Source organism: Polypterus senegalus, chromosome 10 (genome assembly GCF_016835505.1).
Source record: "Polypterus senegalus isolate Bchr_013 chromosome 10, ASM1683550v1, whole genome shotgun sequence".
Taxonomy (NCBI): domain Eukaryota; kingdom Metazoa; phylum Chordata; class Cladistia; order Polypteriformes; family Polypteridae; genus Polypterus; species Polypterus senegalus.
In genome coordinates, this window is record NC_053163.1 from 13,941,108 (window position 1) to 13,954,661 (window position 13,554).

The window sequence follows — 13,554 nt, forward strand, 5'->3', positions numbered from 1 at the left end:
CAAACAGAAATGAGATTTGAAGTGAGTCAACAAATGACAAGCTGAGTCTGACCTTAAACTCCACTTCATTTCAAAAGATGACCAGCTAAATTGGGATTTCAAACTCAACCAATTTCACTCCAACCAATCTCTTAATGAGAAGCCGATTCTTGCTGTTAATTAAACCTGTTGTTTAATTCCATGGCTTGTTGTTGCTCTCATTCTGCCACAGCAAACATTTCCAAAACTGTTGATTTTCTGTTTTTACTAAGAACATCATCAAGATGTTTTGGTGACCCGAGAGATCAGCCTTACTGAGACCTTCACCTTTCTTTATTTCCAGATATTGTGTGATGGGCACACATGTGGAAGCTTCTTTTGGGTCTCATTATTGTTTGGCTGCTAATTAAGGAAAAAGAAACAATTAGGGGCTTGAGTCAAGTTAATTAAAACTAAGGCAAAATAATTTAATTAGTAGCAAAAACTGGTCACTAATTAAGAAGATTGTTAGAATGAAAACCTGCAGCCACTGCAGCCATCCAGGACCGGAGTTTGACACCCCTGGTCTAAAGGGTCATGTGCAATAAGCACTTTATTGTACTTTGTACCTGTGACAATAAACTTGAACCTGTTCCTTTCCATTTATTCATTCAACCACTGTCTTCTCCAGGTCAGGGGAACCGAAGCCTATTCTAACAGCACTGAGAGTACAGTGGATAATGAAAGGAGTGCTGTCACAAGGCACGCTGATATTGACAATAAACCGCATGAGGTAAGCTTACAATATCTGTTTCATTTATTAAGTTACTGTGCCATGTGAAATATCTTATTTATTAAATCAAATGTAATAGTATTTTAATTTAAAAAGTATGTTAAAACAATGTGCAGGGTAAAGGGTGTTATTATTATATTATTTAAGAAGTTTGATAGAATCTGTTAAGGTTCGGATCTCAGCCTATTTGCGAGATGTTGGCAGAAATCCCCCAATCCCAAATATCTGCACAAGTTTTTCTCTGAGTACTTCACTTTTTCTCTCACATCCTAAAGTAATGTAGTTTAGGGAAATTGAACACCCTAAAGTGGCCCAGTGTGTGGAATCCCCTTAAATGATAGTTTTAATGGGTAGGCAAGTACAGTAAATACAGTATGTCCAGTACTTTTATATCAATCAGGTACTACCTAGAGTTAATCAGCTGTGGTCTCTACAGGGCACTATAAAGCCAAACTCAAAAATTAACTGTGAACAAAAAATAATTGAAAAGAAAAATCTAATCCTTTACTTGAGGGTTTTACTGAGTCGGTATGTCTGGTACCACCATAACAATCAGGTACTACAGACGTTCTACACTGCTTGGCATGCACTGTTTTCGTTACATCTGGCATTGTGCCTCAATGTATGTATTCATTTAGGGCAAGCTCTGTTGAACCAAATACTGTACAAGTGATTGGAATTGAACATCAGCATAGAAAAAGCATTTATATTAAATCAACAGACCTGCTGGTGCCAATAAACACCCTATACAACAGTCAGTCAGTAGGCAGGTGGAATAAATGAACAGACAAACTTTTTTGTCCCCAAGTGGAAATCTGGCTTTGTACAGAAGTCCTTCAGATAGATAGATATTAATTTTAGTGTAGTAGGCAGGATTAGATAGATAGATAGATATTAATTTTAGTGTAGTAGGCAGGATTAGATAGATAGATAGATATTAATTTTACAAAAACATTTATTTATATAGCACATTTTCATACAAACAGTAGCTCAAAGTGCTTTACATATTAAAGAATAGAAAAATGAAAGACAATTATAAAACAAAATAAATCAACATTAATTAACATCGAATAAGAGTAAGGTTCAAATGCCAGGGGGGACAGAAAAAACAAAAAAACTCCAGACGGCTGGAGAAAAAATAAAATCTGTAGGGATTCCAGACCATGAGACCGCCCAGTCCCCTCTGGACATTCTACCTAGCATCAATGAAACAGTCCTCTTTGGATTTAGGATTCTCACGGAAGGGCTTGATGATGATGATGGTCACGTAGACTTCTGCCTTTTAATCCGTCCATCATTGTTGGAGCGAATTTTAGTATCGTAGGCAGGATTAGATAGATAGATAGATAGATAGCAGCTTAAACTACAATAGAGGAGATCCAGCTAGCATTAATGAGCGTGAAAAAGGAAAGACCAACAAACCCTTAGAAATATCAGTCATTAGAGGAGGGAATAGAGGGGCCACATCAAATCCTACAAAAACATCTGGAGCGAAGAAAATATACTAAAAGAGTGTCCAGAAAGCTTGATAGTACCTACTCTCAAGCAAAAGGCAGACATAATGAGGGATAAAATAAATGGAACACAGCATAAAGATATCAGAAACAACAGTCAAGCAAAAATCTGAAGATAATTACACGGACTGACAAACTCCAGCTTGGACTCAGAAAATGAAAAGGAACAATGACATCATAGAGAGCAATTGAAGAGAAGGGGAAGATGTCCTGTGCATTCATAGAGTTGGAAAAAAGAGTAGGACAGAGTGCCCCAGGGGTACATCAAATCAAATGTAACAAAACAAATTGAAAGTGGAGAAAATGAGAGTTTTGAAATAAACTTTACTTGTACCCAGGGGGAATCTGGCTTTTAAGCAAAGCTCTTCAGATAGATAGATAGACAGTCCCAGGTATGAAGAAGCCCCAGTAACGTTTCTTGACATATATTCAGCAGTAATCACAACACAACAATACATTTCGGACTAAGCAATGTGTTTTCCAAAATAATCTCTCCACTACTTTGCTTCATTTCCAATACTTTGGATAATTCTTTATAATTTGCTGCTTCTTCTGTAATTGTGACGGATGGACAGAACCCTTACCCGGAATATGGAAGTACCAGGCGAGAGAGTATTTGCATGACTGTTTCTCATTCGGACCGACAGAGGGCTTAATGGCTTACAGCAATTACAAACATGGAAACTCAACCCTGCTGGGGCCCGTGGTGGCAAGTGAGGCAACTGCTCCAGGCAAAGAAGGCCTGCTTTTGAGGTCCGGGTGTCCCGTTTGATCAGATTTGTCAAGTTATATTTTGATAAAGTCTGCATGTAATCTTGCAAAAATTTTGCTGAATACTCTAATGAGAAAATCTGCTGTATGTTAACATTTTTTTATTAAATTTGTTGCAAATTAATACAGTCCACACTTACTGGTGACAGCGATTGACGTAAATGGCCCCGCGTGGGGTTGGTCAACCCTGGCCCCGTAAACCCCTAAGGCCGCCTCTGCCTACACCAGAAAAAAATCGTCGGGCACCTGGACTGTTTCAGAGTACCCTATGAAAGGAGCCAGTCACCACCACTCAATAGCCTGATTCGGGAGGAAGAGGATGAAGCTTTTGAGGAGGAGTGGAGATGGAAGGAATGGCGGCCAAAGGGACTGTGTTGTGCTCTGTTATCATTGTGTGCTGGACTATGTAAATAAACCGTGTGCTGTGTGGCAAAAAATTGTGTCCTGCCTGTCTGTGTCAGGGATAGGGCAGCTGTACGCGCCCTGGCTTTCACACAATATGTGACTCTAGAATCAGTACGCTTTATGCTTACTAGGGGCTTGACTAGTGTGAGTGATCGCGAGGATGGATGAAAAAGCCCATTAGGGATGGTTCAAGCCTTGCACCCATTGAAGCTAGAATAAGCTTCACCTCTCTTCTATGACACTGAATTAGTTTAAGCAGAGTCAGAAAATAAATGAATAGACGGAAATATGTTCATTCTGCACATTGAAAGTGTCATTTTTATTTCTCATTTCTTCTCGTGTCTTTTTCACAGGATAATATTAACAATTTCATGTTGTTGTTGCTAAGTCTTACTCTCTTGGAAGTGTGTTGCTTGGTTCCATTTATATGGCGGCGAGTCAAGGCCCGTTACTTACACAGCACCTCACACTGGTAAGAAAATAACAGATTTCTGTTTACATCTCTATCTATTATTTACTTTTGCTGAAGTGTTTGGATTAGATGAAAGAAATTCTACCCCCGTCAGTCTTTGTTTTTCTGTTTTGCAATTCAGTTCCTAATTGTGCAACCACTTAAGTACATAAGGCATTTGAAAATAAGTGATGACTATTCAAGCTGGTTTAGCTAACCAGTAACTAAGAAGATTAAATACAAATCAAATCAGATCAGGTCTCAGATGAAAATGAGAACATGAACAGTAACCCCTATTCTGTACTCAAACACTTAAGATTTTTACACACATTTGTCAATTTATCTACTGTCAGGGATAAAACCAACATGACCAGGGCTCCTCAGTCACAGTCCTGGAGGGCCGCAGTGGCTACAGGTTTTTGTTCTAACCCGGTTGCTTAAATAGAAAGCAATTGTTGCCTAAAATTTTAATTTCATGGCTTGTTAGTGCTTTAACTCTGCTAAGTCAGGTCATTCTCATATTCTAGATTTTCTTCCACTTTCTAAGGATATCATCCAAATGATTTGTAGGCTAAAATGGGTGAATAATTCTCAGTCATTCACTTTTTTATCCTCAGTTTCCTTCCAAGTATTTAATTAATCTCAATAGTGCATGATGAATACACACAGGTGTGAAACAGTAACACACTAAATGGAGAAATGCTGCTTTCCTTTGTCATGTTATTGCTAATTAGGAGCGATAAAACCAAGAATACAGCTGTTTAAGACTAAAATAAGCAATAAGGGTTCAAAGTCTTAACGGGCGAGACAACTAAAGTGAAGCAGAAGTGTTACTTGAGCAATAAGTGCTTCTTATTAAGCAATTAGGTTTGAGCAACAACCTGTGGCCACTGCGGCCCTCCAGGACTGTGATTGAGGACCCCTGAACGTGACAGTAGAATATCTCTTCTGTAGGGGTAGTAGCTTAGATCACATTACAGAGAGTTAAGTTCAGGCCTCTGAATCTACACTCACCTAAAGGATTATTAGGAACACCTGTTCAATTTCTCATTAATGCAATTATCTAATCAACCAATCACATGGCAGTTGCTTCAATGCATTTAGGGGTGTGGTCCTGGTCAAGACAATCTCCTGAACTCCAAACTGAATGTCAGAATGGGAAAGAAAGGTGATTTAAGCAATTTTGAGCGTGGCATGGTTGTTGGTGCCAGACGGGCCGGTCTGAGTATTTCACAATCTGCTCAGTTACTGGGATTTTCACGCACAGCCATTTCTAGGGTTTACAAAGAATGGTGTGAAAAGGAAAAACATCCAGTATCGGCAGTCCTGTGGTAAACGCCTTGTTGATGCTAGAGGTCAGAGGAGAATGGGCCGACTGATTCAAGCTGATAGAAGAGCAACTTTGACTGAAATAACCACTCGTTACAACCGAGGTATGCAGCAAAGCATTTGTGAAGCCACAACACGCACAACCTTGAGGCGGATGGGCTACAACAGCAGAAGACCCCACCGGGTACCACTCATCTCCACTACAAATGGAAAAAGAGGCTACAATTTGCACGAGCTCACCAAAATTGGACAGCTGAAAAATGTTGCCTGGTCTGATGAGTCTCGATTTCTGTTGAAACATTCAAATGGTAGAGTCAGAATTTGGCGTAAACAGAATGAGAACATGGATCCATCATGCCTTGTTACCACTGTGCAGGCTGGTAGTGGTGGTGTAATGGTGTGGGAGATGATTTCTTGGCACACTTTAGGCCCATTAGTGCCAATTGGCTATCGTTTAAATGCCACGGGCTACCTGAGCATTGTTTCTGACCATGTCCATCCCTTCATGACCACCATGTACCCATCCTCTGATGGCTACTTCCAGCAGGATAATGCACCATGTCACAAAGCTCGAATCATTTCAAATTGGTTTCTTGAACATGACAATGAGTTCACTGTACTAAAATGGCCCCCACAGTCTCCAGATCTCAACCCAATAGAGCATCTTTGGGATGTGGTGGAACGGGAGCTTCGTGCCCTGAATGTGCATCCCACAAATCTCCATCAACTGCAAGATGCTATCCTATCAATATGGGCCAACATTTCTAAAGAATGCTTTCAGCACCTTGTTGAATCAATGCCACGTAGAATTAAGGCAGTTCTGAAGGCGAAAGGGGGTCAAACACCGTATTAGTATGGTGGTCCTAATAGTCCTTTAGGTATGTGTATTTATTACTGTAAATATCAACCATGGGGTAGCACGGTGGCACAGTGATTGCGCTGCTGCCTCACAGTAAGGAAACCCGGGTTCGCTTTCCGGGTACTTTCTTGTGTGGAGTTTGCATGTTCTCCCCCTATCTGCGTGGGTTTCCTCCGGGTGCTCTGGTTTCCTTCCACAGTCCAAAAAAATGCAGGTTAAGTGCATTGGTGATCCTAAATTGTCCCTAGTGTGTGTTGTTGGTGTGTGTGTGCCCTGCATTGGGCTGGCGCCCTGCCCGGGGTTTCTTCCTGCTTTGCGCCCTGTGTTGGCTGGGATTGGTTTCAGCAGGCCCCCGTGACCCTGTAGTTAGGATATAATGGGTTGGATAATGGATGGATGAATATCAACCATCCTATTACACAAACATGGCAACGTATTGGTTCTACAAATGAATCTTGATGATAATTTGCTGAAGAAGAAGCTAGATAAGAAAATGGAGTGGCATGAGTAATGAACTGGTGAAGAAGGAAAAGGGTGAAAAAGATGACATTAAACCTGTCACTGGTAAGTCTGCTGTGCAGAAGTTGTAAAAGCTATTGAACAAGAAAAGTTGGCAGCTGAATTCCAAACATCATGTGAAAGAAGCCCGGAAGCACCATTTAGAGAAGCTGAAACAACAGCTCAGCTCCCAACTTTATTTGGTCTCCGGACTGAGCAGGATCTGTTGCAGTCAAGAGAAATATTTGCAGATGCAATAGAGGTGGTACGCAGATGACTGCAAAAAGAAACTATACTGAAGCAAAGTGCACTAATCATATAGACAAGTACCTGTGATTTGACTTCCCACACTTTCTTGCAACACAACCTAGAGAGAATCAGAGTGCTGTTTCACCGAACAGACAAAATTCCATCTGGAATCACAATGAGGAACAAAGAGAGAGCCCACGTCAGGGAAGGCTTGAGTGAATTCACATACTGTAACCCTAACTGGATAAGGCAAAAGCAAACTTTTTTATTTCTCTTGACTGTTCATTGGTTGGCTAAGTGAAAGTGTGGGCTGTTTGGGCTCAGATTTCAGAATCTTTGTCTATAATACTATGAAGCAAAAAGTGCTTCATGTCTTGTCTGGAAAAGGCTCAGATGAAGTTTGAGGAGGCCGAGCACCTTATGCGCATTTACCATGACATTAAAAAAGAGATCCAGGTAAGAGAATACCTGACATGGCTATACAGATTAAACTGAAAAAAAAAAAAAATTTAAAAATCGAAGCAAAAAAAAAACATACATTGGTTAATTATTTTTTTGGTTGTCCCAGGCTGAGTTCAATTTCTGCACTGTATATTGTGGCCTGGTGAAGAAATAACAGGTTTCCATAGAGCTAAAGAAATTTTGAGGTGCCAAGCAGGTAATCCCTTTTATTTTCCGTGAACAAACAAAAACAAACAAAGAAAACAACGCTCTTTGGCATACGTTCCAAGTGTGGAATTTTTTTTTTTTTAATTTATTAATTTTATTGTAATCATTCCATCCATCCATCCTACTATATCCTAACTACAGGGTCAGCTCTCCTTACACTGTGCCGCCCTAATCATTCCATACAAATAGATCAATTTTTACAAAAAATAGGATTGAAAACAAATCGTTCCCCACCTGTGAGAAAGAGAGCATGGCCAACGGAGTAAAACTTAAAGCTTGTAAACATACCTAAATTAATGAGTTTAATAGGGCAATAGAGATGAATGGAGAAGAGAAAGAAATGAGTAGAGAATCTGCTTCCTCTGTGCTTTAAGAGCTTATTTTAAAATATAATCGATTAGATACTGCCAGGTTTTCAAAAAGCTCTGTATAGATCCTCTAACTGAGAATTTTATTTTTTCCAATTTCAAATAGTATAAAACATTGGTTACCCACTGACTTAAAAGAGGAGAGTTAGGATTCTTCCAGTTTAGCAAAATAAGTCTGTGTGCCAGAAGTGTAGTGAAGGCCATCACAGTTTGTTTGTCTTTCTCCACTTAAAGCCCATCTGGAAGAACACCAAACACAGCTGTTAATGGGTTAGGAGGGATTGGGACACCAAGGCTGTCTGAAAGGCACTTAAAAATATTTGTCCAGAATGATGTTAATTTGGTTCAGGCCCAAAACATGTGACCCAGTGAGGTGTTCACAGGTTGGATCTCACCCTGGAAACATTCTGGACAGTTTTAGTCGAGACAGATGTGCTCAAAATATAATTTTGAGTTGAATAATTGTATGCTTTGCGCATATGGAGCTCGAGTGAATTTTCTGCATTGCTACCTTCCACTCATTATCTGATATATTGATTGAGAGATCTTTTTCCCAGTGTCCTCTTGGATCTTTGAAAGGGAGGGACTGTAAAATAATTTTATATATTGCAGAGATGGTGTCTAAGTCCTTGAAATTGAGCAATATTTTTTCCAGTGTGGGAATTCAACAGAGGGATGCAGTTGCTGCTAGCGGAGCTCCGTCTGGTAGGTCACTCAAGCTAGTAAATGACCTCCTTCCAGGACGCCTGGAGTTTTACGGTGGCTTAACAGGAAGGGGTGAGGTCATATGCCTTCACCGGACAGATTCTTGTCACTGTGGGGAAAGAAGAAATTGATAACGTTAGCATCAGCGCCTTCCCCCGTTTCCCACAAAGTACAGCACAGTTCACAGCACTACACAAAACTCTTGTTCTTCTTTCTCTCTCTTTCTCTTTCTGTGTTTCCTCCACTCCTCCTGGCAAGCTTCGTCTTCTCCCTCCCGACTCTGGCTCCCGGAGTACTGGCTGCTGGCTCCTTTTATAAGGCACCAGGAAGTGTTCCAGGTGCTCATTGACCTACATCCAAGGGCTCAGCAACAGCTGCAGCACCCCCTGGCGGTACCCATGGAACCCAACAGGGCTGTATCAAACTCCATTTGCCTAAGGTAAAGTCATCTCTGATGGAGAATTGCAGGAATCGTCAGGTAGAGGAATCCTTTCATCGTATTGGCTGGCCTAGAGCTGTGCCAGCTGTGGAATGGCCAATAGGGGGAGGTAGCTTGATGGCTGAGGTCTCCAGAACTCTTAACAAATTCAAATCCTATTATTTGATATTATCTACTGTTAAATTCTGCTCTGTACTTGTAATATTTTTATTGCATTTTTATAGTGTATCGAGGATTACTTCTGTTCTGTTTATTGTATTGTTTTGAACCCCTTCTTTTTGACACCCACTGCACCCCCAATCTACCTGGGAAGGAGTCTTTTCTTGAACTGCATTTCCCAAGGTTTCTTCCATTTCTTTCCTATTAGGTTTTATTTTTATTTGGGAGTGTTTCCTTGTCAAGGCTGGGGGGGTCTGTCAAAAGGCAGGGCATGTTAAAGCCCATTGCTGCACTTCTTGTGTGATTTTCAGCTATATAAAAATCAATTGTATTGTACTGTATTGCAGCGGTTCTCAAACTGTGGGACGCACCCCCCTAGGGGGGTGCTGAAGCTGTACAAGGGGGGCGTTGAATAAATGAACAAGACATTAAAATTCATTTTTTACATTTTTATTTCAAATTTAAATTTGCAAGCATATAGGCCTAATCATAACAAATGCATTATAATAAAACTAGCAGAATACCCGCGCTTCGCAGCGGAGAATAGATATCTACATATACACACATATATATACATACCTATCTACATCATATATACACATACATACATACACACACACAAATTATATATATGTGTGTATGTATGTATGTATGTGTGTGTATATATATATATATATATATATATATATATATATATATATATATATATATATATATATATATATATATATATATATATATATATATATATATATATATATATATATATATATATATATATATATATATATATATATATATATATATACACATACATATACTTGTGTGTATGTTTGTATGTGTCTATATGTGTGTATAGCTTTGGTCACTGAGTGCAAGGGAAAAATAATAAAATATAGTCTATAAGTTATTAAACAGTAAAACATTAACGTTTTAAGAAGTACAGGTACATTGAGCACTACTGGAGTGGTTTCAGGTAAACTACATTTTAAAGACTGTGTAACACAACAGGTAAGTAACTAACAGCAGCTAAAATGTATATGGATCATCTCTCGGTAGTAGATCCCTTTTGAAAGGCGCTACACGACGGCTGTGGTATAGAAATTACATTTTCTATTTGAACGCTCAAATTTGTGCCTCTGGTAATGTGCCTTACCGGCATTTAAAGAAAATTAGTTTTGTGTCCTCTGCAGTGTTAAGAGAGAAAGGCTTTGGTTTGGGATAAAAGGAAAAAGGTGTAAAGAAAGGAAAGTTGCCTTTTTCTTTTATATAGTATAGAGAGATGTGTTCGCTGACGTTATGATCGCCTTTTGGGACAGTCGCGTGGGTCTTGTGTAGACTGGTGAGACGCCCCGCCATTAATCGGCTGTGATGGCACTGTCAGTCCTCCACTCCTGTGCGTGTCTTCATAATCCGAGCTGAGGACCTCATAATCGTATACGTGCAAAAGAAAGTGTGAATCGCCTTAATATTATTTTGCCGTGGTGTAGAAAAGGGGTCCCGTGTTTGCACTTGTCTGGGCTATAGCGGAGGGGGAGGATGAAAAAAAAAAATTAAAAGTGCTCACTTTGACTTAAGGCAGAAGCGCAGTCAGCGCCTCAAAGGCCGGCACAGCTATGCACGCGCTGGCTGCTCGACTTTTGCTGGGCAGGAGACCCCAGTTTTGTACACACGCTCATGATATCAAAAGTCTCAGCGCTCTTTGGAGGTCATTCATATATTATATATATAGCAAAATACCCGCTACCGCAGCGGAGAAGTAGTGTGTTAAAGAAGTAATGAAAAGAAAAGGAAACATTTTAATAATAACGTAACATGATTGACATTGTCATGAGTGTTGCTGTCATATATATGCCTGCCTAAATAAGTCACCCTCGCTTTGCTCTTACTTTATTTACCGTTCATTTAATCATGGCTAGTGGCAGAAAAATTATAAAATGGAAGGAGGATGGCTTTACCAAAACAATTATTGATGGCGAATCGATTATTCATAAAGCTTGAATTGGTGATCTGTTTTTCTGTGTTAACCTCATATTTTTCATACTTCTTCTCAAACTAAGGTGGTGCGAGGGTAAAATGAATCGGGATGCGCTGATCAATGTAATCGGTGTACCAGGAAATCATGCATTGACAAAAGCTCCCTTTGCTTGTAATGCAAAGTGTGATTAAATGCATTATTTTTAACGCGTTATGGAGCACATGCATCGAAGCTTCTCGGCTGTGCTTGTGCTAAGAAAAGGAAAGATTTTAAAAATAACGTAATACGATTGTCAATGTAACCTGGAGGATTCAGTGTGTAGAAACTCTAGAGACAGCGTGTGTATTAACTTGTGGATTTTTCTGTGAGTATTTGGTGGCAGTGTGACGGTTGCTTGGAAGACGGCGTTAGCCGTGAGCTCAGCTCAGAGCGAAATGAGGTAAATGGGAGGGAGATGATGACGTGACTCCCCACCCGCCTTTAACTGTCAATCCCCACAAACACAGTCTCGAATTTGCATAAGCACACCCCTTCACCTACAATTTTAACTTAGTTACAAAGTGATCAAAACTCGTTTATATCCTCGTCCTCTCATTAAACTTGTATCCCGCATTACCTGTGGGCATGTGAAACTCCAGCGGTAGCCTGTCTATGAACTAAATTTAAAGTTTAGGTTTACACCTTGCTTTCTTTCCGAGGTAGCAGCACTCATGAATATGGTAGTATATGTCACTCGCTCGCTTCTTATTGTTTCGCTGCCTTCTCAATTATATAATGCATGTTTTCTTAAGCGCTTTTTGGAGGTCTTCCTGGTTTTCTACGTACTGCGTTGACAGTCAGTTCACGTGATTACGTGGGAGGCGTGATGATGTCACACGAAACTCCCCCCCGACGTCTTTCCAGCTCAACTCCATTACAGTTAATGGAGAAAAATACCTTCCAGTTATGACCATTAGGCGTAGAATTTAGAAATGAAACCTGCTTAACTTTTGTAAGTAAGCTGTAAGGAATGAGCCTGCCAAATTTCAGCCTTCTACCTACAGAGTGAGTGAGTGAGTGAGTGAGTAAGTGAGTGAGTGAGTGAAGGCTTTGCCTTTTATTAGTATAGATTAAAACATTTCTAAAGCATAGATCTAATGACTAATATGTGTCTACTTTAAAGTACACAGCCTGTCCAGGTTTGGTTTGATATTCGAGAGAAATTCTGAGCTCCTTTACTATTTGAAGTTTGTTTCTATGACTAGCAGCGCCGCTGCTACTGCTTTTATAGTCACGTATTTTCAATCCAGAAAGTTCGAGTCATATCGGTACCTGTCGCGAACATTCGGGTAACAGTAGATCAGGTGATAATGCGGCTCAACTGCACCACATTGGCAGCGTAGCCAATATTGCCAAATTGAGTTAAATCATTTACATTACATTTACATTACATCATTGGGTTATTCTCATGATGCAACTAACAGCGGTATAATATTTGTCAGACAAAAATACGTTCGTATTGACTTCCATCAGTGTCCTCGTTTACGAGATTTTTAAAAATTAAAATATATTTAATCGTTTCTTTACATAAAAAAAATGAAATAAGAATAAATAATTTATTCTTTGTTTTTGGGATTACAATTACTACCAGAAACCACACAAGGCATTTTAACAGTTAGTAAAGCACTTTAAAAAAAAAAAAAATTGCAAATATTTCATCGCAGTTAGCCAAACACATGCAAATCTTATGGAAGTAAAAATGATAGGATACCGCGACACCGCACGAGTATCATACCTTTGTTAGTTGTATCATGGGTTATTCTCATCTATCTTATATTATGCCGGTGGCGCAGAATTATTCCAGGTAGAAAATGGGGCCGAAATACGAAAGTTTGAGAACCGCTGCTGTATTGTTATGGAATGGTAACTTGCTGAAGAAGTTCAGCTAACTCCATGAGAGGAGGTACCTTATCTGTAATGATTAGTCGATATCCTTGAGCATTAAAAAAAGTACTCCAGTGGTACGAAGAGATCCAGTGTATGCTACCAAACTTGTCCCATGCCATTACATCACTTAATGAGGTGATATTAAAATTAACTGGAGCAGTTTGAGATTTTAGCAATATTCTGTTCCATCCATCCATCCATCCATTTACGAACCCGCTGAATCCGAACACAGGGTCACAGGGGTGTGCTGGAGCCAATCTCAGCCAACACAGGGCACAAGGCAGGAGCCAATCCTGGGCAGGGTGCTAACCCACCACAGGACACACACAAACACACCCACACACCAAGGCCAATTTAGAATCATCAATGCACTTAACCTGCATGTCTTTGGACTGTGGAAGGAAACCAGAGCACCCGGAGGAAACCCACACAGACACGGGGAGAACATGCAAACTCCACGCAGGGAGGACCCGGGAAGCGAAC

General features: G+C 40.0%; 1 protein-coding gene across 4 annotated transcripts in view; it reads left to right on the forward strand.

Moving 5' to 3' along the window:
• The window catches only part of LOC120536192, a 34,306-nt gene that overhangs the window by 19,920 nt on the left and 832 nt on the right, over positions 1–13,554 (forward strand). For 2 of the 4 annotated variants that reach the window (XM_039764526.1, XM_039764529.1), the window contains 2 exons: positions 650–751; positions 3,795–3,913. In XM_039764526.1, coding sequence (XP_039620460.1) covers positions 650–751; positions 3,795–3,913 — 221 coding nt within the window. Of the gene's footprint in view, positions 1–649; positions 752–3,165; positions 3,347–3,794; positions 3,914–13,554 lie in introns of those variants that run through there. The other 2 variants (XM_039764528.1, XM_039764527.1) reach the window with 2 other exon arrangements.